The 25956-nt window shown below is 37.5% G+C and overlaps 1 protein-coding gene across 3 annotated transcripts; it reads left to right on the top strand.

The window, feature by feature from the left end:
- Position 1: 1 nt before the first annotated feature.
- CUTC (cutC copper transporter) lies at positions 2-25663 on the top strand. 3 transcript variants are annotated; one of them, XM_047824840.1, is made up of 9 exons: positions 2-203; positions 3051-3122; positions 6197-6256; positions 10037-10246; positions 10960-10995; positions 13668-13801; positions 22406-22433; positions 24052-24157; positions 25157-25663. In XM_047824840.1, exons 1-9 carry the CDS (start codon positions 143-145, stop codon positions 25269-25271), a joined length of 822 nt encoding a protein of 273 aa, XP_047680796.1. In that variant the 5' UTR covers positions 2-142; the 3' UTR covers positions 25272-25663. The 3 variants fall into 3 exon arrangements, with proteins under 3 accessions (XP_047680796.1, XP_047680797.1, XP_047680798.1); XM_047824842.1 differs by lacking the exon at positions 2-203 and adding an exon at positions 255-1541; XM_047824841.1 differs by lacking the exon at positions 3051-3122.
- The last annotated feature ends 293 nt before the right edge of the window (positions 25664-25956 follow it).

Raw genomic sequence — 25956 nt, forward strand, 5'->3', positions numbered from 1 at the left:
CTTTCGCGGGGGCTGCTGGGTCTGGGTGTCGGAGACGCGCCGGGGTGCGCGCAGCCATCAGGCCGCGCTTCGTTGGGCGCGCGCGCCGGAACCCAGACCCTGAGTAGAAACCGAAGACACACGAGGGAGGGACGCGTGGAGCATGAAGAGGCAGGGGACCTCCTCGGAGCGGAAACGGGCGCGCATACCGTCCGGGAAGTCCGGTACAGAAGGGGGCGGGGAGGGGGCGGTCGGCCGCTTTCGCTGTCGGGGGCGGGCCTACGGGAGTTCTGGCCAGTGGAGTAGTCGCGATTTCTCTCGGAGTCCTTTCCCCGGCTTCTCACATCCCTCAGCGCGGCAAGTTCTGTCGTTCTGGCTTTAAACGTGTAGAAGCTGAGGGCCTGAGAAGGGGCTTGTAGCGAGAGTGACGCGGCTCCGGAACCAGATGTGTGGGTTTACATCCCGGCGCGTCTCGTGTGCGACCGTGTTCAAGTTGGTTAACTTCTTTCAGCCCCACGTTTCCCGTCGCCACGCGAGGCTGCGAGTCCCCACCCCGTGGCAGCGCTGGGACTGTTAGCTGTCCAGCGCTGAACACAGCGCCTCACCGTGGTGACCTCTTAGTAACCTGCAGCTGCTGCGGCGGGGGTGAGGACTGTCTCCAAAGCCGCACCGCTGCCAAGCGCCCGAGCTTGTGGCTGCCCCACGTCCCGAGTTCTTGCTGCTGCGCCAGGCAGGGTGGCGTAGCAGGTGCTGGGGAATTTGGCAGATCCTCCGCCTCGTGAACTCTCGGTTCCTCCAGACCAGCGGTTCTCAAGCTTTTTGATCTCAGGACCCCTTTCTCCTCCTGAAAGTTATCGAGAACCTTCGAGACCTCTCATTTATATAGGTTAAATGTATCCGTATGGACCGTATTCGAAATGGAAACATTTTAAAATGCTAACTAACTGGAAACCCATATTACATGTTAACACCAATAACATCTGTGTGCGTGTGTGAAAAATATCTTCCTAACAAATAGAATGTCAGTGTTTTATATTTTTGCAAATCTCTTGAAGATCTGGATTAATGGAATTGCTGTACCTGCTTCTGCTTTCAGTCTGACATGTCAGGTAGCCTCTTGAAAATTCCACTCCACTTGTGAGAGAGTGCGAGTGAACAAGGCAAATAAAGTCTTAGCATTATTATGAAAATACTTTTCACTGCACAGACTCTGAGAGGGTCTTAAAGGCCCCCAGAGGTAACTGGACTACCACACTTTGAGAACTGCTGCTCCAAACAAATGTCTTTGATTCCCACAAATAACTTTGTTCCTGGACAGCTGTCATAGCCTTGTGTGTGCGCCTCCACCATCTCCTGGCCAATGTCCTTTCTCCTGGGAGGCAAATGGTACCCCAGCTGCATTGTCCAGTCAGATTGATGTGACAGCTGGTCTGGGTGGCTATCAGGAAACTCATTCGAATGAATGCAGTGCTATTGGTTAAGAACATAGTGTGGCACTTAACTCTTTCACAGTTTGAGACTGATCATCTTCTTTTACATACGTGAGACCTTTGCAATTTGATGTAAGCAGATGATAGATTTTGGTTTTTCAAATTAAATAGTCTTTTTTAAAACGATAAAAGCAATATTGGCTAGGAAAAAAAGCAACATAGAAAAGTAAAAAAGAGGAAAGTAAAAGTAATTCCAAATCTGCTACCTAGTAGTAACCACTATTAGTATGTGGTGCACATTCTTTCAGGTCTTATTGCATGAAGTGTACATTTAATATTCTGAATTGTAAACAAAAACAATGTGCTTCACTTACAGAAAAACTCAAAACTTTATTTTCATCACACTTGTAGTGTAAATACATGGTTTAAATTTATGAATTTATAATTATTCAGCCTCTGGTAAATCTTTGCATGACTGTTGTATACCAGGATGGACACTGTGCTTGCTATGGGTGATGATAAAGATTTCTCACATAAAGACTTCATTTAGGAACTTTAAGTCAACGAAGAGTGAACAGACACTTCTCTATATACATAATAATAAGAGGTAGAAAGTAATTAGTGTTTTAAAAAGGTACAGTTAGTTTTTAAAAAGGAACACATAATCTATGAAGAGTTATATGAGTTCAAAAGAGGGAGATACAATTTCCTACTTTGAGAGAGGGGAAATATGGAAATGTGATTTAACGTGAGTCTTGGAAGATTTTACCATTCAACAGTGGAGCTGGCACGGCTTTGTGGATTGAAGAGATGGCCATAATCAAGAGCAAGGATGGGAATTGGGGGGAACTGGAGGTATATAGAAGAAAGAGTATGTAGTTTATTAATGATAACTGTTTTTGAACACACAGTGAGTACTCTCCAGTTTACATGAATTATTTAGTGCTCACTACTCTGAGGTAGGTACTAAAGCCTATTTTGCTTCATAGAAAACTTAGGCTAAGTAACTTGTCTAGGGTCACACAGATGAGTAGTAGGGCCAAAATTTGAAGTCCATCCTTTTTCTTAAACATGATCTTTATAAAAACGTTTAAACATATTCTGAAAATGCTGAGAAATATCAAAAACAATCTAACTTAGAATGTGATGATGAGGTCTGTGCTTTAGGAAAATTAATTTGGCATTCAGTGTGTATTTTCCTCAGTGTAATTTCTTATACATATGTTTGTATACTTATTTCACAGTTTGGAGACATCAGTTTAATAGTCAGTATGCTGTTGGGGCACCTGGGTGGCTCAGTCAGTTGAGCGACCCACTTTGGCTCAGGTCATGATCTCACGGTTTGTGGGTTTGAGCCCCGTGTCAGGCTCTGTGCTGACAGCTCAAAGCCTGGAACCTGCTTCGGATTCTGTGTCTGCCCCCTCCCCTCTCTCAAATATAAATAAATGTTTAAAAAATTAAAAAAAAAAAATCAGTATGCTATTTTATTGCACTCATGGTCTCTAGTATACTTACCTACTTGGATTATTGGATTTGGACATTGGGCATTGTATTTTGGCAGCAAAATATAAAATAACGGTGGTAGATTGGTCTGGATGGATAGTACCATCATGAAATTACATTGTTCTCCATGTATTTTAGGAGCAGCAAATGGATTTCTCATGGAAGTGTGTGTTGATTCAGTAGAGTCAGCTGTAAATGCAGAAAGAGGAGGTAAGACAAAAGAGAATGAATGACAGTTGGCAGTCCCTGTAAGAATCTGAAAATGAATCCTGTTGAACTGATCTTGGGAGCCGTTGTGATTACTAAGGATCCTAGTAGTCTTTTTGAAAACAGCCAACCGACTGGAAAACATACTGGAAAATTATCATCTTCTAATCTTACTCCTCCAGTAGATCACATTTTGAGTCAAGTGTCTACAGTAGTGCTTACTCACCAACTTCATTTTTTTTAATTGAACTTAGCAAAGACTTCATTTTTTTTTCAAACTATTGATTTAAAGATGATTTAAGAGATTTGCTTCCATTTTCATCATCGAGACTTTTATCATTATCTCTTTTTAAAAATTTTTAAAAATATTTATTTATTTTTGAGAGAGAGACAGAGCACAAGCAGGGGAGGAGCTGAGAGAGAGGGAGACACAGAATCTGAAGCAGGCTCCAGGGTCTGAACTGTCAGCACAGAGCCAGATGTGAGGCTCAAACTCATGAACCAAGAGATCATGACCTGAGCCGAAGTCGGAAGCTTAACCGACTGAGCCACCCAGGTGCCCCTATCATTATCTTTTTTTTAACATTATTTTTACCTCAAAGTTTCTTTTGTGTTCTGAACCTGCTTTAATGGGAAGCATAGAAATTCCCATAATCCCTGGGGGGTGCCTGGATGGCTCAATTGTTTAAGCATCCAGCTCTGGATATCTGTTCATGTCATGATCTTGTGGTAGTGAGATCTAGCCCCACGAGGGGCTCTGCACTGGCAGCATGGAGCCTGCTTGGGACTGTCTCTCTCCCTCTTTCTCCCTGTCCTCCACTCATGCGTATGTGTGCGGACGTTCTCTCTCTCTCTCTCTCAAAATAAATAAATGCAAAAAAAAAAAAAAAAAAAAAAGAAATTCTCATCATCTTAGGATCAGAAATTTTTAAAAACATTTTATTATGGAAAATTTTAAACATAACAAAAGTAGAACAGTATAATGAATCCCCACATACCCATCACTCAGCATCTACTATTTTCAGCAAGTGCCCAATCTTTCATCTATATGGGAATCAGGATACTTTTTGTAAAGAGCAGCATAGTATATATTTTCAGCTTTGCTGGCCGCATTTGGTCTTGGTTGAATATTCTTTTTTATATATATATATAATCCTCTGAAAATGTAAAAACCATTCTTAATTTGGCAATAACGAAGAGTGAAATGCTGATACATGCTACAACATAGATGAATCTTGAAATTATTTTAACATTGCAAGTGGAAAAACATTAAGTGGAAAAAAGTCACAAAATACCACATGCTGTATGATTCCACCTATATGCATGTTCCACATTGGTCAAATTTTGGAGAAAGAAAGTAGATTAGTGGTTGCCTAAGGTTTGGGGGCATGGGAGAAGGGGAGGTAACTGCTAAAGGGTATGAGGTTTCTTTTTGGGGTAATGAACATGTTCCAAAATTGTGTTGATGGCTGCCAAACTCTATAAGTATACTAAAAAATATTATATTGCACACTTTATTTTATTTCTTTTTTAATTTTTTTAACGTTTATTTATTTTTGAGACAGAGAGAGACAGAGCATGAATGGGGGAGGGTCAGACAGAGAGGGAGACACAGAATCGGAAACAAGCTCCAGGCTCTGAGCTGTCAGCACAGAGCCCAGTGCGGGGCTCGAACTCACGGACCGCGAGATCATGACCTGAGCTGCAGCCGGACCCTTAACTGACTGAGCCACCCAGGCGCCCCATATATTGCACACTTTAAATGGGTGAATTGTATGGTATGCGAATTGTGTGTCAGTAAAGATTTTTATTTTTTGAAAAACACATACACAAACATTTTTAACTTCTAGGCCATAACAAAAACAAGCTGTGGGCTTTTTGCCTGCAGTAGATTCAGATATTGTTAGCCTGATCCATCCTTTATAAGGTTTTCTTTCAGCTTTTCACCTAATGATTTTAGCAGTGCCTATTTTAGTAGGGTTTGAAAAATGGTACTATAGTAATTCTAACATTTATTTACTTTTCACTTATTAGAAGTATGCTTCTATAAAGAACTTTCCTTCATCAACTGTTTGGTTATATTGGGGTTCAGTTTCTATAAGAAAGGCAGGATTAATGCTTGCTCTTTTTCTGCTGTTTACTGATTTTTGGGTAATGAGTTTATTTTCTATGCCCCAATGAATTGTTTTATCAATATGAATCTAGATTTAGACATATTTGATGTGTTTTACTCCATTATGGTTATTCTTACTGATGCTCAAAGTGTCCCCTGTTTGGCTGGTATGAGCCTTTTCAAGCTGGATCCTGAGACTCTTCGGACATGATGCTCTAGTCCGATAGTTGATTTGCTTTCAGCATTCTCTTATTCTTGAAATTATCTTGATTTAAGCTACTTAAAATTATCTTTAGCTTAGACACTCTTCAAAAAGATTGTTAATATCAATGAAGAGTCAGTGTTCCACTGTGATCAGTCCAGAAACTTATTTATTGTAAGTTACATCCCTATTCATGGAGAGGCAACCTTCTAATACAAATTTTCAGGAGATCTAGCTTAACTTGAATTAACTCTTAAATTTGACTATCAGTAACACAATATGGGTTGCAGGATATAGTTGGGATTAAAAATAGAGTGTTATTCTGGTTTTATTTATTTATTTATTTATTTATTTTTTTAACGTTTATTTATATTTGAGACAGAGAGAGACAGAGCATGAACGGGGGAGGGGCAGAGAGAGGGGGAGACACAGAATCTGAAACAGGCTCCAGGCTCTGAGCCATCAGCACAGAGCCCGACGCGGGGCTCAAACTCACAGACCATGAGATCATGACCTGAGCCGAAGTCGGACGCTCAACCGACTGAGCCACCCAGGCGCCCCTTATTCTGGTTTTATAATATGATTTCTCTCAGTTTCTAAGAATCTTTGCTATATTTTAGAAAAAAGTGTTAAGTTTACTGTTTCATAAATGTTTACTTTGAACGATAATTTTTGAGCAATGCTTCCTAAAACTGTTCTTAATTTTTAATTTTTAAAAGTTTATTGTATTGAGCAATGCTTTTTTTATTATTATTATCATAGGTGCTGGTCGGATTGAATTATGTTCTGGCTTACTGGAAGGAGGAACTACACCCAGCATGGGTAAGTGTCTGGTTTTCATATTTTCTAGGAGGAGTTTATAGAGCCCGGAGACAATGGGTAATATGTTTTCTTGAGATCTTTTACTAATGTTACTAATGTGTTAACTATGCTGTGGATATTGTATCAGTTAGAAATGCTTATGCTTATGAATAAATCTATCAAAGATGTGATCCTCATACAGTACATCAAAAAGTTGAGAGATAGGTAGTTACTGTTAATATTGGTTTAGTTGCTCTGCAGTAATATCAAGGGCCAGGGTTTTTTTTCTTTTCTCTTTCCATCCTGGCATCCTTAGCATATTGACTTTTGTCTTCATTTCTTCCCTCCTGGTCTTTTTGCTGTTGTCATACATCTATCTTACTGCTATCTTCTATCTATGTTAAAAATACATACACTCCACACTACTTTTTGTTTAAAAATTCAATTATCTCTTAAAGAGAATAAAAGAGAAAACAATCAGTGTAGTTACTATTTCTGGTGTTCTTCATTCCTTTGTGTAGGTCTGTGTTTCCATCTGATCTCATTCTCTTTCAGTCTGAAGTAATTGTTTTAACAATTTTTTGTATTACAAGTATGCTGGTGATGAATTCTTTCAGCTTTTGTATGTCTCAAAACATCTTTCTCCATTTTTGAAAGATATTTTTGCTGGGTGTAGAATTCTACGTTGACGGTTTTTTTTTTTCCTTTCAGTACTTTAAAGATATTTCTCCACTGTCTTCTTGCTGGTGTTGTCTTTCGTATGAAATTTGCTATCATCCATACCTTGTGGATTTTTGGTGGTGGTTTTTTGTTTGTTTGTTTGTTTTTGGTTTTGCTTTTGCTTTTGGTTTTTTGTATAATGTCTCTTTTTTGTGGTTGCTTAAAATTTTTTTTTTTATTTCTGGATTTCAGCAATGTGATAACAATGTACCTGACTATAGTTTTCTTCATGTTTCTTGGACCTGTGCATTTATAGTTTTCATCACATTTAGAAAATTTTCAGCATTCAATATACTCTACCCCCTCCTTCAGAGATGTCACATACTTGTTTTAGGCTGCTTGAAGTTGTCCCACAACTCACTGATGAACTATGTTGGGTTTGTTTTGTTTTGTTTTGTTTTGTTTTGTTTTGTTTTGTTTTTTTGAGACAGAGAGAAAGCGTGAGTGGGAGAGGAGCAGAGAGAGAGGGAGACACAGAATCAGAAGCAGGCTGTCAGCAAAGAGCCTGACATGGGGCTTGAACTCCTGAACCGTGAGATCATGACCTGAGCCAAAGTCAGGCGTTTAACCAACTGAGCCACCCAGGCGCCCCTCTCTTTTTTTCTTTTTAATCTCCTTTTTCTCTGTGTTTCATTTTGCATAGATCCTATTGGTTTGTTTTCAAGTTTACTAATCTTTTCCCTGCAATGTCTAATCTGACATTAATCCCACACTGTTCGTTTTTCATCTCACACATTATAGTTTTCGTTTCTAGAAGTTTAATTTGAGGCTATTATATCAAGTGTGTTGTTTCTGAACTCTTTTGAACATTTGGAGTAAAGTTATAGTAGCTGTTTTAATGACTTGGCTGCTAATTCTAACATCTGTACGAGTTCTAGGTTGGTTTCATTTGATTGGTTTATCATCTCATGATGCATCTTGTGTTCCTGCCTGATAATTTTTTATTGGCTTCCAGACATTAATTTTATTTTGTTGGGTCCTGGATATGTTTGCATTCCTATAAACATTCTCAAGCAGTTACGTTATTTGGAAACAGTTTATTCTTTTTGGGTCCTGGCTTTAAAGTTTGTTAAGCAGGTCTGGAGCAGTGGTCAGTCTAGAGTTAACTATTCCCCACTACCAAAAGCAAGAACCTTCTGTGTTCTCTATCCAGTGCCCCACGAATCTTCAACTTTTCCTATATGCCTGTTGAGAATAGGTGTTATTTTTGGTGCACCAGGTGTGAATGACAGGCATTATTTCTTTCTAATTCTTTTCAGTGGATTTTTTTTCCCCTGGCCCTTGTATGGTTTCCTTGCATATATGCACTCATCACTACTGAACTGAATATTAGAAGGGGATTCTCTTCAAATCTCCAGATTTCTCTTTGTCTTCCCACTGGTACTTTCTCCTGTGAACTCTAGTCATTTGGTCTCCCTGGACTCTCAGTTTTGTCTCTTCAACTCAGAGAATTCTCTGACCTCCACCTGGGTTCCCCCTTTCTATACTGCAGCCTAGAAAACCCTCAAGGTAATAATTTGGATCAAATAAAGAGCTTATCTCGTTTGTTTCCCATCTTTCAGGCATCATTGTTCTTTGTTGCTTGACATACAGTGTCTTTCAAACCATTGTTTCATATATTTTTCATATTCATATGTGTTTTTTGGTTATTATAAGTAGGAAGATAAATCCAGTTCCTGTTACTCTGTCTTGGTCAAAAGCAGAAGTCCCTGTATGAATTTTTGACTCTTCTATGTTACTTTGAGATTGATGATAGCATTATTTAGTATAAAGGTTTATATGTGCTGTAAACCTTTGGAATCTTCTCACTAAGGGAGGGCATTCCCTGGCCATCCTGTGAAATCTCCAGACCATCTCTAAATTTGAATGCAATCTGTTCTTTGCAATCGTAATCATGATTCATTGCTTGGTGCTGGGCATATTGCTATTCCATGCAAAATTGGGGATCTTTTAGCAAGGAAAAAGAAGTAAGTTCATAAACACAATGGTGCTTGTCACAGAAATTATACAAACGGTTCCCAACAGATGATGGTTTGGCTTATGATTTTTTGAGTTTGCAATGGTGTGAAAGTAATATGCATTCAGTAGAAACTGTACTTTGAATTCTGAACTTTTCCTAGGCTAGCCATTTGTGGTATGGTACTCTCATATGATGCTGGGCAGCCACAGCTCCCAGTCAGCCATGCGATCACGAGAGTAAACAGCCAATAGACTTAAACCATTCTGTACCTATGTAACCATTCTGTTTTTCACTTTCAGTACTGTATTCAATAAATTACATGAGATATTCAACACTGTATTATAAAATAGGCTTTCCATTGGATGATTTTGCCCAACAGTAGGCTAATATAAGTGTTGTGAGCGTGTTTATGGTAAGCTAGGCTAAGCTATGATGTTCAGTAGGTTAGGTGTAATGAAGGCATTTGGATTTAAGATCTTTTCAGCTTAAGATGGGTTTATCGAGATATAACTAACACCAGTCATGGAAGATATATACTATTGAGGTTTCTGAATTAGTCATGAATTGTGTCATATTTAGGTGTTTTTGTTCATAGATCTCTATATAAAATCACAAATAAGTAGAACTTTGCTTCCTTTTACATAACTCTTTAAAAAAAAGGCTTTAATTAATTTCTTTGTTCCTAAAGGATCATAAACTTTAGAACTATGTAAACATCTCTATAGTAGGTTCTAAACAGAGCTGTAATCAATTAGAAAGGAAACATTGGATTTTATGGAATACACTGGCAGAATAGTGAGCCTGTTACTTCACTTTCCAATGTTACATACCAGCAAAATGATTTTTCTTTAGTCAACTGACAAGTGCTTTTAAAAATTCAGTAAATTTTTTCTGTTTTCTAAATTGCTCTTTTTTACCCTTGGTTTTCTTATTTAACTTCTATTATATGCACATTTTTTAATTTAGGGTTGTCATTCCCTTTAGATCTATCTCTGGTTGCCTCAGTCATTGCTTCCTTTTCTTATAGAAGTGATACACAAGAGCTAATAAATTTTATTGACTTCCTAGAGATGTTAGTTCACATTTGAATTTTAATTAGTCTGCTCTCTATATTCTTTTAGGTGTCCTTCAAGTAGTGAAGCAGTGTGTCCAGATTCCAGTTTTTGTGATGATTCGGCCGCGTGGAGGTGACTTTTTATATTCAGATCGTGAAGTTGAGGTGATGAAGGCTGACATTCGTCTTGCCAAGCTTTATGGTGCTGATGGTTTGGTATTTGGAGCATTGACTGAAGATGGACACATTGACAAAGAGTTGTGCATGTCCCTTGTGGGTAAGAATTTGTATCTGAGACCAAAAAGCCTCTAATGATGATTGCATTGAATACTTCTGATATTGAAACTAACATAACATTGTGTGTCACTGCAAGTAAAAAAAAAAAACAATGCAATTGCAAAACTGACTTTTCAGTCACACCTGCAGGCACTTATACTGACCTATTTTAAACAGTTATCTAGATGTCTGGGGCAGATCTAGGTATATGTTCTAGTCCTACTGACTCCTCAGTTGTTATAGATCAAGTTCTGCTGCTTTTCCTGGAAGGTTTAAGGGAAGTTTGCCTCGATTCCTTTAATCACTGCACCAAACACTTCAAAGGCTATTGCAGTTGTTGAAGATGGGGAGATGTGTAGAGGACAGAAGCATACTACTTATAATTCTAGGCCAAAGTATTTCTTGAAGATTCTCAGAGGGATAAAAGTAATAGATGTAATGCTGCCTTTATAAATAACCAGATCGCACAATTTTTATTTAGTCTGGCTAAAGAATGGATGACCATTTTTTTCTTTTAATGAAAATCAGAGATTAATGGAAACATAAGAATTCTGAATTTGGAAGGCTGCCATTTTATTATCTTAGTTCACTGTCTTTGCTTCTTAGGAGAGGACAGTATAAAATAAAAAAGTCCCATCTAACATGGAAAATTCTATACACACCAACCAGTGACGATCTCTTCATTTATATTGTTATTTGACTTTATTTTTGTAGCTATATGCCGTCCTCTGCCAGTCACTTTCCACCGAGGTGAGTCATTTCCATTTTAGAAGTTCTTTTGAACAGTGTCAGTTTTCTAATTTTACCAAATGCCATAACTTTTTTATGGAACACATAAAGTGTTACAGTGTTACCAGTTGGTTTCTTTATAACTGGTATAAATTTAGAGATGCACAATTTGAAACTTAGTTATGAAAACTTGTTAAAAGTAAATGCTGGTGTGGTGGGATATAATAGAGGGAGAGAGTGGGAATTGTCTACAAGTGTATGTGCTTGTCACAGCATTCCAAGCAAGAATCCTGAGATTCATTTTTTATTAGATGCCTTAGATCATGTGCAACTCCCAAAAGAATAAAGTGCTGTGGGGCGCCTGGGTGGCCCAGTCGGTTAAGCGTCCAGCTTCAGCTCAGGTCACGATCTCTCAGTCCGTGAGTTCGAGCCCCGCTTTGGGCTCTGGGCTGATGGCTTGGAGCCTGGAGCCTGCTTCCAATTCTGTGTCTCCCTCTCTCTCTGCCCCTCCCCCGTTCATGCTCTGTCTCTCTCTGTCTCAAAAATGAATAAATGTTAAAAAAAAAATTAAAAAAAAAAAAGAATAAAGTGCTGTGGCCAGTGAAATGAAATGTACTGCCTGGCTTAAGCCAGACAAGACCATTCTAGGAACTAGTGATGTGACCAGCTTTCCCAGATGAATATAAGATTCATGGGCAGAGGTGGGGAAAGGGGTGGATATCTGCATAAGAATTGGTTACTATTAGGAAGGAGGAAAGAAGAAATAGATGCTGGATAGTCAATGAACAGATGCTCACTGTTATGTACAAAAGTGCATTATTGATAGCTTGTCTACATCAGAATGGTTTCTAAAATTATCTGATAGTTTCATATAAAAAAATACTTCTTATCTATAAATCAGGTAGTCCTAATTTCCGTACACTTTTGTTAAACCTCAGTAAAACGGAACAAGTCAATTTTGCCTGCAGAGGGCGCTCCTTTATATGTGAAAAGAAAGAAGTCTCCAGTCAAAACTTTTTTTTTACTTGATGATATATGTATGCATGAGAAATTGTTGAATGTTTTTCTGCCGTTTTGAATAAGCATTCGAAGATTAGGATAAGAGTGGGCTCTGTCATTTGCATCTATTTACAGAAATTAGAGATAAAGCATTTGTTATTCTTGTTGCTTTTTGAAATGGATTATACCACCAGAAAACTGTTTTCTTGACTTGCTGTTTAGCAATGCTTCTCATAAACTAGCAATAACTAAAAGATGTTAGAATGTTTAAAATCCAGCACCTTGAGAGTAGCCAAAAAAAGTTTGTAAATATGAAAAGTAATTTTAATCAGTAAACATTTATCTGAAAAATATATAGTTTAAAATTTGACATGCTAAATAATTTAAAAAGTACATGTATCATATAGAATGTATTTTTCTCTTCTTAAACTAAGAAAATCATTTCAAATTTCTTTTCCTTCAATACATTTAACAAAAATATTTTTGTATTTTCAAAATTTTGCATTGTTGTAAGTTCTACATTGTTTTCACTCATGCATTTAATGAGATAGTATGATAGTGTAATCACTGGTGAGGCGCTGCTACAAAAAAAGGAAAAACCTCTGTGGTACATTTAGCTGCCTGCATACACTAACGGGTAATGTAAAGGGGTCTAACCTTAATCTGCCATGGATTAGAACTTCCAAATCATGTAACAGTGCTGAGAACCAAAGCAGAAGTTTTTATTTTTGAGGTTCCTAGTGCCACTTTCCTCCCTGAGGAGGAGAGAAGTCTCTTAGAAAGTAGAATGGAATTACAAGTTTATATAGTCTGTTGTGAACAATTGTTGTACTATGAGCCATAAGTATTTGGAGTAAATGGAATAGTACAAAATATTAATCAATAATGAGAATGTGAACTAAGGCCTTTTTAGGAAATAGCATAATATTTGTCTCAAGTGAGGTTTGTCCAATTTGTCTGAAGCCTTAGAGCAGTTTTCCAAATTTGAGTCACTTGCCTATCACATTTAGAGTGATTTGAGTGCTACCTGTGCAAATGTATGTAATAGTTTTCATTAAATAAAATCTTAAGTGAATTAAAAAAAATTTTTTTAATGTTTATTTATTTTTGAGACAGAGTGCAAATGCGGGGGGTGGCAGAGAGAGAGGGAGACACAGAATCTGAAGCAGGCTCCAGGCTCTAAGCTGTCAGCACAGAGCCCGAAGCAGGGCTCGAACTCAAAACGGTGAGATCTTGACCTGAGCTGAAGTCAGATGCTTAACCGACTGAGCCACCCAGGCGCCCCTTAGGTGAATTTAAAGAGAAACTTTTATACCTCATGAAAAATGGAAATGTTTCGCTCTTAATCTGTGTTTAAGTAAATAAATCTGTTCAGGTGGGTACCATCTAAAATGTTCACGCGTACCATGATGGTATGCAGACTATGTGGTGTGCTGGTAAACTAGTTCTTGGATGAAGAGAGCCCTGGTACATAGTATTTGTTGAGTTCTGTGGTTTAAATTCTCCCACCTTGACTGACTTCAGGCTGTCAGTGGATAATAATCATGCTTGCAGAACTCCTGAATATTTAACAGTTGGCTCTGGCTTGCCAATACAGGCTAGGTCCAGCACACCTCTGTGTGTATACTACATTTTGGAAAGCACTATATTAGAGGATATGTGTTCAAAATTCAAATCAGTTTTATTTATTTCAGCCTTTGACATGGTTCATGACCCAGTGGCAGCTCTAGAGACCCTCTTAACCCTGGGATTTGAACGAGTATTGACCAGTGGATGTGACAGTTCGGCACTAGAAGGGCTACCCCTAATAAAGCGACTCATAGATCAGGTACACACAGTTTGTTTCCTTTCTTCCTAACTCTGTTGTGCTTGCTCCTGATGTTCTGTTGTTCAGCTAGGTTATGAAGCTATTACTGACTTAATGATTACCCTGTACAGAAAAGCAAGCAGGCAGAAATATATTTATATAATTCTTATTTCTTTCACATGAGCATTTTAGTGTTTAAGACTTTTGACGTCAAATTGTAACCAGTGCTTAAGGTTTTGATCTAACTTGGATAACCACAGCCAATTTTATCTTTTCTCTGCCATTAGCATTACATTGTTTTAAGCCACATCATCTCACCATCAGCCTATGTATACTCAGGGGAATCCCATAAAAAATTTGAAATAATTATCACGTGGAAATGAATTCTAAACCTAAAATTATATTCTTCTTTCACCTCTCCGTATCTATCAGGATAGGAGGAAATATGTTTTACCCTTGTATGAATTTCCATGATGAGTTAGCATCATGTGTAGAGCAGGCAAATTTGTAATTGTGGTATGTCTGTTTTTCTGACACCAGTCCAGAGCCATTTTGAGTTAGTGAGTATGGACTTTGAGACGAGAGTTCTGGATTTAAGACTCAGATACTTATTTGATTTGTAATGTTGAGTAGATTATTCATCCTCTGTTCCTTTATGTGTGCAATTGAGAAAAGTTTGATACTTCCTTTATAGGGTTGTTCTGATGATTGGTAGAGAGAAGATATGTAAGAGCCTTAGTGCTTGACATATAATAGATCTTACTACATGTTAGTTTATTATTATTACTTCTCCTGTTACTAATATTTTTTTTGTGTTCTGTATGGAAATCTAATTATGTTCACTTTCTTATAGCCATGAAAATAGTTTTCAGAAATTTCATCTAAGGATCTGATGTGACTTTGCTAGTCTGGAACTTACTGATTTTACAAGTATTTATTAAGTATATATTAACTTCAGGGCATTTGTACTGTGGTGGTGACCTGTGTGTGTGTGTGTGTGTGTGTGTAGTCACTGCCCTTGGAGTTTGTGGCACAACAGGCACTTTTAATAGAACAAGCAATTGTAATAGAGTGCTATAAAAAAAGGTACTAAGTGGCACCTGGCTGGCTCGGTAGAGCATGCCACTCAATCAGGATAGTGAGTTCAAGCCCCACGTTGGGGGTAGAGTTTACTTAAAAAAATAATTTTTTTTTTGAGAGAGGGAAAGAGCATGCACAGAGCAGGGAGTGGGCAGAGGGAGAGGGAGAGAGAGAATCTTAAGCAGGCTCCATGCCCAACTTCAATCTCGCAACTGTGAGATCATGACCCAAGCTGAAATCAAGAGTCAGACATTTGGGGGTGCCTGAGTGGCTCAGTCAAGTAAGCTTCTGACTTTGGCCCAAGTCATGATCTCACAGGTGGTGGGTTTGAGCCCCACATCAGGCTCTGTTTTGACAGCTCGGAGCCTGGAGCCTGCTTCGGATTCTGTGTCTCCCTCTCTCTCTGCCCCTCCCCCGCTTGCACTCTGTCTCTGTCTCTGACTCTCTCTCTCTCTAAAATAAATATTAAAAAAAAATTTTAAGAAGCAGACATTTGACTGACTGAGTCACCCAGGTGCCCACCCACTCTTTTTTTTTTTTTTTTTTTTTTTTTAATTTTTAAAAGTACAAAGGGGCACATTTGAGAGGAATTAACCCCAGTTTTGGGCATGGAGTTGGCAGTAGTTAGCTCCCAGAAGAGTCACACACACATTCATTTGAGCAATGATTACAAGTTATCTGTGTAAAAGGAGGTAAGGGGAATAGGTGAATGCCTCATGCAGAAGAAATAGTGTATACAAAGACCAGGAAAGAATAACTTACTAAGATATTGAAGAAACCAGAATATTGGATATAAAGAGAAGAATGCTGTCCAGAGCCTTGAAAACTGTTGAGGAGTGTGTATTTTATCGTTGGGGCAGTGGGAAAGTCTGAAGGGTTTTAAAATAGAAGAATTGAATTAATTTTTAAATTTTTTCTCACTGTGGAGTAGAGAATAATGTAGATATAATTGCCATAGTCATGTCTTGCATTTCATTATCACTGTGTTGCGAATGTAATTTGTAGTTTAATCATTGGTTGGCAGGAAGCATGGAGTTAAATATTCTCATACGCTAACTTTACTTCTTTTTTATAAAAGAAAAATTCCATGTATTTAGGGTATACATGATATTTCAATATTAATATATATATAGTGAAATAGTTACAGTCAAGCTAATTAACATATGCATCTCATCTAGTTACATTGTGTGTGTGTGTGTGTGTGTGTGTGTGTGTGGTGAGAGCACCTGAAATATTACTCTCTTAGCAAATTTTTAGAATTCAATGAAGTATTCACTATAGTCTCATTGTGCATTAGATCTGTAGATTTGCTCATCCTGCATAATTGCAACTTTGTACCCTTTGACCAGCATCTCCCTGTTTTCCCCACCTCCTCACTAGATAGCAATGTTCTACTCTCTGTTTCTATGTATTGGACTTTTTTTTAGATTTCACATATAAGTGAGATAACGCTAACTTTACTTTTTGAAGCAGTTATCTAGCAGTATAATATACTGGTTAAAGCCTAGGTTTGGGGATTAGAAAGTCTGTGTTTAAATCCTAACTTTGCCATTTATTAACAGTAAGCCTGGGCAAACTACCTAACCATTCTAAACTTCAGTTTCTTCATCTACAACATTAGCATTTTAATAGCACCTATCTCCTACCTCCTAGAATAGTTGTGGATTACTTCAGATAATAGCACAAAGTCTGATACTTAGTAAGTTCTTTATGTTGTTAAATCACTTTGATAGCTTTAGGTAAGCATACAGTTCTCAGTAATCTTATGGAAACCCCCCTCCCCAAAGTGGCAGAATTCATTTAATTTGTCCATGTTTTGAAAAGCTTTCACTTGGAAGAAACAGTTAAACGTGACTTTTTTTGGGGGGGGTGACTGGGTGACACAGTCGGTTAAACATCTGACTTCAGCTGGGGTCCTGATCTCATGGTTTGTTAAGTTCAAGACCTGCATCAGGCTCTCTGCTATCAGTGCAGAGCCTGCTTTAGATCCACTGTCTCCCTCTCTCTCTCTGCACCACTCCTGCTCTCTCTTTCTCTCTCAAAAATAAACATTTTTTTAAATGACTTTTTTTCCTAGAATCGTTTCAGCTTTCTAGATAGTAAACATTTTGTTTATGGATGCTTTTGCACATATGAGAATACTAAATGGCCTGTTCCACTTATTTCTCTTAACAATTATTAAATTCTGTGCGATAGCCCCATCCCCCTTTTATTCTGTTTCATTACCTTGCTTTATGGTTTTTTCATTGTACTTACAGCTACCTGAAATTTTATTACATAAATATACCTATATGTTGTCTCTCTTCCTTGAACATGAAAGCTCCACAAGAGTAGGAACATTATCTTGTTTACTGTGTCAGGGAGGAAAAACTATTTCTCTGCCTTCTTAGGTTTTATGTTTGAGGGCCTGTGAATTAAACTGACAAAACACAGATTAGCAGGAGGAAAAAAGATTTTAATCACTTATGTATATATATTGGAGTTCACAAAGAAATGTGACTAAAGGAGGTGCTTAGAATTTGGGTCTTACATACCATCTTAATAGGTGAAGAGGAGGTAGAGGGAGGGGCACTTAGGAATTTAGAAGTGGAAGGAGGAAAAGTATTTGTGGGGTGGGAGGAAAGACTTTTTGGAAAGATAAATAGGTGGACCCTAATGAGAATAGATTGAAGATATGAAAGTTTAATGACAATGTCTTGTTTAGGTATGGTGCTGATGAATTGCTCTCAGAGGGGAATTTTGACCATTGAGTTCTTTTTGAATTCTTTTGGGAGGCTCTGCTTTTAGGGCAGATAAGGAATTTCAGGAACTCAAATGCTTTCAACTCAAAATGATTTTTATGCCACAGTGGCATATGCTGGGTCATTTCAACCATAATATTCTCTATATCCAGAACAGTGCCTGATAACATGGTAGGCACTTAATAAGTATTTGTTGGATAGATGGATGAGTTAGTAAAGTGACATTGATAAACACTTTCATGATAGATCAATTTGATCAGGGTTTAAAAAATTTATCAGAAGAGGGGGCGCCTGGGTGGCTCAATCATTTTAGCATCCAACTCTTGATTTTGGTTCAGGTCATGATCCCAGGGCCATGGGATTCAGCCCCAGGTTGGGCTCTATGCTGAGCATGGAGCCTGCTAGGGATTTTCTCTCTCTCCTTCTGCCCCTCTCCTCTTTTCACGTGCTCTTTCTCTCTAAAATCAAAAATTAAAAAAAAAAAGTTGGTCAGAAGGAGGTTCTCTGAAAAGTCTACAAAATGTCAGTCTACAGATTTCACAGTATGTATACATATAAGCTTTTTTGGTAACTTTGGAGCTGTCTTTCCAAAATGACATATAATTCAGATGTCATGAAAAATTATATGCTTTTTCAGTGACATATATGCCAGAAGCTGGACTTGGAGGTCACTTTTGATTATTTTACTGAGGCCCTGATACTTAAATACTAGTCTGGGGGTTCTAATTTCCTCATTATAGAGCACAAGTTGTTGTTGACTCATATCTGCAAAAGAGATTTTTTTTTTTTGCACCTTATCGTATTGTCATTAACTAATTTAACAGTCTCTGTTTCCCTTTCTGCACCAGCATATAATTTTTTAAGTTTATTTATTTATTTTGAGAAACAGAGAGAGAGACAGTGCGAGCAGGGGAGGGGCAGAGAGAGAGGGAAAGAGGATCCCAAGCAGGCTCCACTGACCACATGGAGCCTGAGGCAGGGCTCAATCTCATGAACCATGAGATCATGACCTGAGCCAAAATCAAGAGTCGGACACTTAACTGGCTGAGCCACCCAGACACCTCTAGCATATCATTTTTTTTCTTTTTAGTATTTTTAAAAATATATAATTTATTGACAAATTGGCTACCATGCAGTGTGTACAGTGTGCTCTTGGTTCGGGGGGTAGATTCCCATGATTCATTGCTTACATACAGCATCCAGTACTCATCCCAACAAGTGCCCTCCTCAATGCCCATCACCCATTTTCCCCTCTCCCCTACCCCAGCCCAGCATCAACCCTCAGTTTGTTCTCTGTATTTAAGAGTCTCTTCTGGTTTGCCTCCCTCCCACTCTGTTGGTAACAATTTTTTTCCCCTGCCCTTCCCGCATGGTCTTCTGTTAAGTTTCTCAAGTTCCACATGTGAGGAAAAACATATGATATCTGTCTTTCTCTGACTGACTTCATTTAACATAATACCCTCCAGTTCCATCCATGTTGATGCAAATGATGGGATTTCATTCTTTCTCATTGCCAAGTAGTATTCCATTGTATATATAAACCACATCTTCTTTATCCATTCATCAGTTGATGGACATTTAGGCTCTTTCCAAAATTTGGCTATTGTTCAAAGTGCTGCTATAAACATTGGGGTACATGTGCCCCTATGAATCAGTACTCCTGTATCCTTTGGATAAATTCCTAGTAGTGCTATTGCTGGGTCGTAGGGTAGTTCTATTTTTAATTTTTTGAGGAACCTCCACACTTTTCCAGAGTGGCTGCACCAGTTTGCATTCCCACCAACAGTGCAAGAGAGTTCCCCGTTTCTCCACATACGCACCAGCATCTATTGTTTCCTGAGTTGTTAATATTAGCCACTCTGACTGGTGTGAGGTGGTATCTCAGTGTGATTTTGATTTGTATTTCTGGATGATGAGTGATGTTGAACATCTTTTCATGTGTCTGTTGGTCATCTGGATGTCTTCTTTGGAAAAGTGTCTATTCATGTCTTTTGCCCATTTCTTCACTGGGTTGTTTTTCGGGTGTTGAGTTTGGTAAATTCTTTATAAATTTTGGATATTAACCCTTTATCTGATATGTCATTTGCAAATATCTTTTCCCATTCCATCGGTTGCCTTTTAGTTTTGTTGTTTCCTTTGCAGTGCAGAAACTTTTTATCTTGATGAGGTCCCAATAGGTCATTTTTGCTTTTAATTCCCTTGCCTCTGGAGACATGTTGAGTAAGAAATTGCTGTGGTTGAGGCCAAAGAAAATTGCTGCCTGTTTTCTCCTCTAGGGTTTTGATGGTTTCCTGTCTCACATTTAAGTCTTTCATCCATTTTGGGTTTATTTTTGTGTATGGTGTAAGAAAGTGATCTAGTTTCATTCTTCTGCGTGTTGCTGTCCAGTTCTCCCAGCACCATTTACTTAAAGAGACTGTCTTTTTTCCATTGGATACTCTTTCCTGCTTTGTCAAAGATTAGTTCACCATACATTTGTGGGTCCAATTCTGGGTTCTCTATTCTATTCCATTGGTCTATGTGTCTGTTTTTGTGCCAATACCATACTGTCTTGGTGATTACAGCTTTGTAGTAGAGGCTAATTGCCTCCCACATTGGTTTTCTTTTTCAACATTACTTTGGCTCTTTGGGGTCTTTTGTGGTTCCATACAAATTTTAGGATTGTTTGTTCTAGCTTTGAGAAGAATGCTGGTGCAATTTTGATTGGGATTGCATTTAATGTGCAGATCAAGAATAATCATTTTTTAACTAAAAGAATTTGGAATGCTTTGGGTGCCTGGGTTGCTCAGTCAGTTGAACATCTGACTTCAGCTCAGGTCATGATCTCATGGTTGGTGAGTTCAAATCCCACTTGGGTGAGCACGAGCCCTGCTTCAGGTGAGCCCCGCTTCTCTCTCTTTCACCCTCTCCCTCGCTGTCTCTCTCTGCCACCCCTGGGATTTTCTCTTTGTCTCTCTCTCTCTCTCTCTCTCTCTCTCTGTCTCTGCCCCTCGCTCACTTGTGCCCTCTCTCTCAAAAAAATTTTTTGGAATGTTTTTCACAAGATAACTCTTATATCTAGCTCTTTGGAGCTGTTTTAGAGTTTGTGGCTATTACATAAAGACCCTCAGCAATCGTACTGAATGCTTATCTTAACTTTACACTGCTGGTTACTTAGAGCTCATTAAAGTATAACTTGTCTGAAAAGTAAAGAGAAGGCTGTTTCTCCCTCTGCTCATGATTATCTCTATCATCTTCCCTACTGTTATTACCTTCCCTTTTTACTGTTTTTATGCTTTATTGCTTTTGAGACTTTCTGCTTCTCTTCCCTTCTTCACATTTGTTATTACAGAAGTTAGCTAATTTTTACTTTACTCCATTCTTTTGGTTTCTCTTTTCTGTTCTCTCATATCCTCTTTTTCCTTTTCTCTTCTGTCCTTCCCACATTGGATGGCACTACCCCTTTTTCTCCACTCCCCATTTTCCCCTCCCCACGCTAAGCCAATCGTTTTGTTTTCTTATTTGTCCTAACTGGACATGATATGGAAGTTAAGTATTCTCAACATTAATTGTATTTATTGACTATATTAATCAATTGTTTCATTTTTTCTATGGAAAAAGAAACTAAGCTATACGTGGTTCTTTTTTTTTTTTTTTTTAAGTTTATTTATTTATTTGGAGAGGAGGATGGAGGGAGGGGCAGAGAGAGGAGAGAGAATCCCAAGCAGGCTCCTTGCTTGCAGTCCAGGGAGTAGGGGGACTCGACATAGGGCTCCACCTCAGGAATTGTGAGGCCAACACCTGAGCTGAAATCAAAAGTTGGATGCTTAACCGACTGAGCCACCCATGTGCCCCTATTTATGGTTCTTAATTGAATTTTTTAATAGTTCACTAGTACCCAATAGAAGAAAGATTATATACCCAACTTTGTGTGCGTATAATAAGCTGCACAGTTGAGGCAAATGACTTGGAATTGTTTTGAGTGGCAGAATTGGCTGGTCTGGTATTAAAGTCTCCTCTCAGGAAACATATGTGAAAAAAATTCATTTTCCATACAATTTAAATGGTTTTATTCAGAAAATTAGTGAGCTTGACATAATGTGTAATTTTTATTCTGTCATCACTACCTACCTGCTACTAGTAGTTCTGCTAAATTTGCATTTGGGGTGATATCCTTTTGACTTTCAGTGATACTGAGTATATCCCTAAAGCTTATTTAGGAAATGTAATGAAAGTTTGAATAAAGGTAAAGAAACTTCGATACCTGTCTTCCAGAATTATCAGAAATTAATCCATATAGTCTGATTTTATTACTTAAAACCCAGTTAAATGGACTCATGGGTTTTTTTTAGCTGATATAAGAAGCTAGGGAATTTAGTTGAGGATACAAGACTTGAATAGGGTTTTTTTTCCCCCCAGTAATTTACTATTATGCTGTGCTCTGTTTTCTGCTGAAATCTTGTTTAAATTCAACTACTTCCATTCCTCTGCATAGCAAAAACTCAGAATTAATGTTATTTTTCAGTAATGACTTTTCTTAAGGTGATGTGATTATTCAGTGTTTATAGCATAGTCTCCTTTGTGTTCATCACAGTACAAGTCTTCAAAGCAATACAATAAAATAACCTTTCTGAATAGAAAGAGTTACTATGCTGAACATCTTACTTACCCAAGATCCCAAAGAATTAGAGATGACCTATTGAAAGTTAGACACTAGTAGTAGTTTTTAAAATTTAATATACTTTCACTCATGTTTCTGTTCTCACTGCCTTATATCTCATTTGAGAGAAAGATATTAAAATTTGTGTTTTTTTTCTTTTTTCAGGCAAAAGGCAGGATTGTGGTAATGCCAGGTATTTAATTATCTATCCATTTGTTAGTATAACACTGAAGTGCAGTGAAGAAAGAACAAAGGAGGCAGGATGATATGAGAGAAAGTATTAATACATGGTGTTCAGAGAGAATAAGTAATTTGATTAAAAATTTAAGATTGAGAGATGTGTGCTGGAATTTAAAACTTCAGATAAGGAGAACATTCTAGCAGGGATTAGCTCAGAGAGTAGCAAATAAGGAAGTAGATTGGGATTGGGGTTTCTCCATCTTCCGTAGTATAGAATTTTGTGAATGTGGATGGATGTTCATCTCTGGTGAGGCACACCAAGTTCAATGCTGCTATGTTGAGTTAGGGCCAAACGTCCTAGTTGTTAACAAGGTGTAAGCAAACATTTAGGCGGTATCTCTGGACAAATATAATACTCTCTTGGTTCTTGAAAATCTCTGATCACCGAATTCTTCCTTTTACTAGAACAGTTGGGACATATGTTCCTGATGATAACCATGAAATCGGCTAGGTACATTCTGGCTCATTAGAGGTGAACAATTTTTAAAGAATTAATAAGGGGATCTAGAATCAGAGTGAAAGAGATATAAAGATAATCTTAATTTCTTCATATTAATTATAAAAAAGTAGAAAATTGCATAAAGAATACTCATTTACTCATTTCCTACATTTAACATTTTGCCACATTTGTTATCTTTTTTTATCCTTAGGTATTTTAAAGTTAAAAGCATCATGGCATTTTATCTTTACACGTGTCTAAAATAAGCCTATGTTCTTTCAACTTCTTAGGGCTCAGTGATATTACTGTACCACTAAGAAAAAACAAGTTGATGAGTCCAAAAGAGTGTGTAAAGTCAAGTTACTTCAACAACTTGAATAGCTTGAGTTACCAAGTACATAATTTATCAGTCATCAAAAAATCTTTATTAAATACATACTATATACTAGGAAAGAAGAATAAAAAGATCAGTAATTTTATATTTTTAATCTGGTATTAGTTCAGAATATGATTATCTGTATACAAATATTTAAGAGATTGTTCAACAAAACAAATGAGTCATTACAAAGTTCTTAATTGTACAGTTTTAATAAAGTAGAATCAGATGCTTCTGTGAAAAACCAAGTTGATATTATATTGAATAAACTGCAACACCTTGCATTTTTCCCCATTTCCAAGTCATGTGCTCTTTGAATACTGGTTAGAGAATTTGTGTCTTTCAGATACATCTCTGAGGCTGTGCTTTTGTAGCTTCTTCCTCAAACCTATCCTTACTTTTTGTTTTAATTTGATTTTGCTTTAATTGAGAGGGAGTGGGGATAGAGATTTTTCCTTGCCCTAGAACAATCTTTTTAAAGTCAGTAATATATAGCATCATTATATGAACCAATAGATGTATAAGATTCTACCATACAGGTTCTGTGACCTTATTAGTTAACTGTTCTCCAGAGTCTATAGTCTGTCTTTTATCATTCCTTTCTTATCTCATTCTAGCATAGTAGGGAGAGAGTAACTCTTAAGTCAATGAGAAATTTTGGCATGGGAATTTCAGGTAGAGTAAGCAGTCATTGCTAGTCATTAAGTTTTATACAAAATTTTATTCTTCTTAATGTATTACTTATTTTTCCAACAGGGGGTGGCATAACAGACAGAAATCTACAAAGGATCCTTGAGGGTTCGGGTGCTACAGAATTTCACTGTTCTGCTCGGTCTGCTAGAGATTCAGGAATGAAGTTTCGGTAAGAATATATTCTTTGATTCGTGTAAGAAGGGCTGGATTAATCTTGAATTTCCTGATTTCCTTCCAGTAAGGAAGACCTTATTGATGGTATGATTAATGAATGGAATGTTGGGATTAGTACATACGTATTACCTCGTTCTTGCAGTTTTTCAACTGCAGATGGTTTTATCCTGCCTCATATAAGCAGGCTTTTCTGAACTTAGGTGAATCTTTATATATTTAAGTCATTGCTAAACTTAGACAATAATAAACTCTAATAATAAACTCTAATTCAGCAGCTAAGCTTCAAATGAGTCAGATATGTATGTATGTGCATTCAACTGTGATTTCCTTTAGTGAAGTTAATAACTATGGTATAAGGATGGAGGAGTCATAGTCACTTTTATCCCTCCTACCTTTAATTCTTAGTCAGTCATCCCTCACCTTTGTTCCCTATTTTTAGTTATTTTGAAATTATGCCACTATTAAGAAATTGAAACTATTGCGAGTTTTTTATTACACTTTGGAAGATTCACATAACTGAATAGTTAAGTAGTTGATTATTTCTGTTTAGAATTGGGAAAAATGAGATATAAAAGAAGCAAGAGCCTTAGAACTACATTTCTAGAGGGGTGCCTAGGTGACTCGGTTAAGCATCCAACTCTTGATTTCAGCTCAGGTCATGATCTCATGATTCATGAGCTTGGACTCTGCACTAACAGCACAGGTCCTGCTTGGGATTCTCTCTCTCTGCCCCTCCCCTGCTCGTGCTTTCTCTCTCAAAAATCAAAACAAAACAAAACTACATTACTAGATATAAAATCAAGTATACTGTCAGGTAGATTTGGCTACTAGATGTTTTAAGTAAGTAATTTGTAAAAATTATGAAATATGAGAATCCAAGCCCTTGACCTCCTGTCTTCTTGAACCATTAAGTAGCCTATAAAATGAAATGCCAGTAGGAGGGCTCATTTAACAAGTTATATAATTATCTGTCCTTTTATTATTTCTGTTGCAGAAATTCTTCTGTTGCCATGGGAGCCTCTCTTTCTAGCTCAGAATATTCTCTAAAGGTAACAGATGTGGCACAAGTAAGGACTTTGAATGCTATTGCAAAGAATATTCTGGTTTAGCCAGACCTCTCTGAGAGACATGGATATCACAAGATGAAGGTAGAAGAGTAGTTTTTAATTCTCTGACACAGCTTTGACCTTCTTCTCTGGCCAGGACAGTCACAGTCTTTAAATCTCACATGGCTATAGAGACTGTTTCCAAGAAGACAAAGAATTCAAACAGAGCTACAATCAATTCCTTTGCTTAATCTTGCCAGCCATCTCCATTATCATGGTTAAATGTGATCTATGCTTCTTCCACAGACAAAGGTTTAATTAGTCTATTTTGTGGAATTAATTGATGAACTGGGAAAATTGAACTGTAAGATAGGAATTCAGAGTGTGACTTCAGGGTCAATTTAATAGCAGTATTTTGCTTTTTCGTTTGTAAAATAAAAATTTCCATTCTGTAATGGTAGAGTCTTTTATTCTTATCCTAAATACAGTCTGTAGCCAAATATAAAAGGGAATATTTTTTCTTTCTTTTTTTTTCCTTATTATGTACTCATTAGATGGGCAAGACACTAAAGACACAGGATAAAATGGTACAGCATGAAAATCTCCAGACATGGGAAGTAGGATACGAAAGTTTCCAGACTTACAAAGGCAGAAGTGATCTCTAATGTTTACTGGGTGCCTCTGCTCCCAGATAGAGAAAGGACTTAACCGTAAGGTTCATCTAACAATTTACAAAGACCTATAGTAA

Source organism: Prionailurus viverrinus, chromosome D2, assembly GCF_022837055.1.
Source record: "Prionailurus viverrinus isolate Anna chromosome D2, UM_Priviv_1.0, whole genome shotgun sequence".
NCBI lineage: Eukaryota > Metazoa > Chordata > Mammalia > Carnivora > Felidae > Prionailurus > Prionailurus viverrinus.